Raw genomic sequence first — 4,291 nt, 5'->3', positions numbered from 1 at the left:
TCTAACACATAATTCTTCTATGCTTCACAAGGCTTAGTTAAACATTGTACATGAAATAAGTTCTTCCCAATTTGGTCTGGTACTGTAGTTTCGCAATTCAAGAGAATATACAACTCATTACTCGACTTGGTATACACAAGAGGATCAACATCCGATTATCAAGCAAACTTTCTTGTGGTTGAGAATCGAAGGTTGTTAACATATTACATGACTTAGTAGGTACAAGCGCATATACAATTGATTATAAAACAAACTCTCTCGTTATTGACAACGGAAGAAAACATACAACTGATTGATTATCCCACATAATATGATAGACACAATAATATATGGCGTTAACCAATTACATAACTTAGTAAATACAAGAAGATATACAACCGAGACCTATATGTCCAATAATAGAGACATAAGTGATTTGATGTGCATGCAATAATGGAACATCGGATAGTGCCAATTCTTATATCAATTTGCAAGCACTCCTCGTTCAACCAGCTGCCAATTCTATATATTGTAAAGTAATGTTAGAGAGATCAAATTTTATAACTAAATGATGGGCTGTTGATGATTGAGTTATTACTTAAGTATTGATTAATGTGTTTTTATTGATGATACATCATTTTGTTTGTAAATTTGTTTTAAGAATTTGACGTAACTAACATTACCCTATACTTTATAATAGGCACACGGGCATGCACAATTAAATCAGAGATCAACTAGGAATTATATAAAAAATGCAACAAGTAGCGTTGCAATTTGCATTGATTTGAGTTTATTAATCATGTTTAACCCAACAAAATGTATTTACAAGTTCTTCTTCGAACCTTCAATCCCAAGACCTTAATGCATAATTAAGCCTAAAACCACATGCTAATCTAACTACCAAACGACACGTGGCTTTGGCTTTGCTGAGCGGGACGCGGTTTCACCAACTATTTTAGTGTAATCATCCCATAATCTAACGACGTTACCGTTAAGCTCCGTCAAGTCCTGGTACCTGTAGCAGCTCATCTCTCCCGTTCTCAACGTCAAAACATCCTCCCACCAATTAGCCGCCACCACCTCATCGCTGCCGCTCTCTTCTGTCTCATCCTCCTCCGGCGTCGGCGATGAGGTCGCTGTCAGGTCACTCTCAACGTTACTATCCTCAAAATACACCGCAAACTTCGAACCCTTTGTCAGCTGCACTCTGCTGTCATCGAACTTGGCCAATGCTGGAACAAAGCATGGTGGCTCCACCTTCTTCGCCGCGGAATTTGACTGAGTTATCTCGGGAACCGGCGACGACCCATTTGAGCTGAGATCGGAAATGGCAGGTTGGGAGCGGAATTTCAATGCGGAAGAAGAAGAGATGGCCCCGGTGGCGGCGGCTCTGGGTCTGAGCCGCCAGAAGCTAACGGCGGCGGTCAAAACGGCGACCCAAGTCCACAGATTGTTCACAACAGTGAACAATCCGAAGCTCAAGTAATTGAAAGCAAGAGCTTCGAGATTAGAATCCAACACGTTCATGATTGAAATCGAAGGTTGCGAAACAGAGACAGAGGAGGGCTTTTATTTTGGTGTTCGTTTAAGGTTTGTGAAAGGTGTGAAGCTTACGAGGTGTTGGTCTCTGGTGGCGGTGAATTTATGGGGGGAGGAGAGAGAGGGCGAGGGAGAATGTGAGCCGTTGGTTTTCTTTAGGCCCTGTCCAGTTTGGATCTCGATAGAGAGATGCCAGAAGAGATGCCAGGAATCGAGAGCTAAGATGCGAATTGCTCAATGGTAGATCCCAATTCATATACCGCATTTTTTCACCACTTGATTTGATTGAGTCCATTGACACGTGTCTCGCTAGGAACCAACTTTCGTCTTCCTTTCGTGAACCCCACAGTGAGAAGCAAACCCTTGCCTTCACGCTCACCGCTAAAAATAGCATGGTCTGGAAACTGATAGAAAATTGTAGGATACCAAACATGCTTGTGGTTCGTAGGCTTCCGCAGTCCTTTCGGTTAACCACGCATAACTCTTAGGAATGTTCCGTTATTTCAAGCTAGTCACATAGATTTTAATTTTTATAATGCAGTACGCTTTTTTTTTTTTTTTTTTGAAAGATTATACATGGAATTATATATTCTCGTAAGCAAAGAACTGAAGCTCACTGTAATTTTTAAGAGTACGAACCTCTACATTTGAAGTCTTGTGTTCGATTTTTTCTTAGGTAATATCAAATTATAGAATATAGAAAAAATAAAAGGTTTTTGAACATTAGTTCTTGCAAAAGATTAAAATTTAAAAAAAAATTTGGTGCTAGATTACATATTCAACTTAATCTCTTGAAGTGTACTTTTATCAAAATTTATATTCAATTTTGTTATTTAATGTCTCCACATTAAATTTTAATTTTATTAATATGCACATATTTAGTTCTTTAATTATAAATGAACATAAATGAGAAAATATTAAAAGAAATTTGTGATACAAAAATATATAAATACATAAGTGTACAAAAATGATTGTGCCGAAATATATAATATTGACTTTTTTGTACTAAAATATTTGTACCTACATGATTGATCAGTTTTTTTTTCTCAGCAATCCATTTATTTTCTTGAAGAGCTACAATTTTCTCATTTCGTTCTTTTAACGTACATTAAAATAGTGGCTTGCCCTTTTAATGCAAACTTTGGTACGAAACAAGATTGTATAGTGTTCACATTCCACACTTATATTCGGATAAATTTAGCTAGTTAAAGCTTTCGAATTCCACTGCCTGATCATGAAGGTACCGTTGCTGATGGTACGTAACCTTTTTTTTTTTTTTTTTTTTTTTTTCACTTTACGAACTTCACCTTTCTTATATATCCATGCAGCTACACGTATATGAAAAAGATTTGGGCCTAATTGGGATGCAAGATATGAATGCTGAGCGAACTAATTGGTGGTTGTGATTGATTAGAGTAGCGTTAGGTAAAGATGATCTGGTAGATATCTTGTTAAAATGTAAGCTTGATGCAGAACTTAAAGTCCATTAAATGACAACCAATTGTATGGGGAGTATAAGGTTTAATTAAACTTAAAATGTTGTCACTTAGGAATTTGTTAAGTCTTGTAAGAGTCCCATAGAAAGAAGAGGTTTATATAATATTATAAGCCTTTTAAGGTGTATTAGAATGCCTAGAATGGCAGACTTGATTAATTAGTAAAGAAACATATTAATATATGCCTTGTACAATTGAAGTGAGTGACTTTCATTTGAAGAGTTATATATCACCGGAAATTTCTGGGAGTCTTAGTTTCCAACGCAACAAATCGTGCATCAAATCAAATTTTGTGTGTGCAGACTTGATTAATTAAGAAACACACATTTGTCTTGTGCAGTTGAAGTGGGTTATTTCTCCTTCTAAAATCAAACATTTAGCTTAGTCGTATGAGTGAATCCACATTTAATAATATCGAGAAAACTTTGTTTTCCCGAGCGAATCCTAAGTGACTTGTCCTTCGTCCCCAAAACTCCTTGGTCCACCCTGCACCAAAGCTGATAGGGTTGGGGAAGTCATGATTAATTGATGGGCCTATCTTTTAAGCAATTACTTTAGGGAATTGTTGTTAGCAATTCAAAAATCTCATTTGGCACTCCTAATTTTCTATAATTAGAAAGAAAAATATACTTGTGAGGAGTGTAGAATGAGATTTTTGGGAGTGCTAATAACAATTCCCTTACTTTATGTACAAACAATAGTTTGACAAGTCACACGTATACCCAAAAAAACAGAAGCAATCGTTATCTTTTTAACGCTTTTAATGCGGTCCTTGGTTTCTAATGATAGATTTAAATGAATTGTCTTTGGTGGCTTCGTCATGTGATGCATATGTACACATTTATAGAGAAGGAAATCAAGTTGCAGAAGCTTTAGCTTAATTTGGGGCAAAATGCTTATTAGTCTATGGTTCTAGATTTTGTTGCATTTGCCCGTGCTCATGACATTTCATTTTGTTCTTATTATTGTTTTCGTTGATCATGTTGTCTTTGGCTTCTTGGCATAGTCCCCCAGCTTGTATTTTTTTCGTTTACCTTCATTATTATCAACAAATTTGGTGGAAGAGGGATATGCGGGAGGTTTCTAGGTGCAATGGTCCTCTTCTTTTTAGGGAGGTAGGTGTCTCGCACACGACTATTGTCGAATAGATAATCTCGCCTAATCTTTTTCTATCTGAGAAGAAAAAAAACTAATTTTGTTTGTGTCATTTAGTATTACAGTCCAATGATTTATATTCAACCTTTGTAGATGAAGACTTTAATTCCCGTACCTGTTAA

At 36.4% G+C, this 4,291-nt stretch overlaps 1 protein-coding gene across 1 annotated transcript; it reads right to left on the bottom strand.

Moving 5' to 3' along the window:
• Positions 1-720: 720 nt before the first annotated feature.
• LOC137712631 (uncharacterized) lies at positions 721-1,745 on the bottom strand. Its single transcript, XM_068451747.2, has one exon. The coding sequence runs from the start codon at positions 1,504-1,506 to the stop codon at positions 877-879; it is 630 nt and encodes a 209-aa protein (XP_068307848.2). The 5' UTR covers positions 1,507-1,745; the 3' UTR covers positions 721-876.
• Positions 1,746-4,291: the final 2,546 nt, after the last annotated feature.

The sequence above is a fragment of the Pyrus communis genome, chromosome 15 (genome assembly GCF_041283825.1).
Source record: "Pyrus communis isolate YQ-2024b chromosome 15, ASM4128382v1, whole genome shotgun sequence".
Taxonomy (NCBI): domain Eukaryota; kingdom Viridiplantae; phylum Streptophyta; class Magnoliopsida; order Rosales; family Rosaceae; genus Pyrus; species Pyrus communis.
Note: the sequence above shows the minus strand (reverse complement) of the source record. Positions and strands in the feature narration are given on the sequence as shown.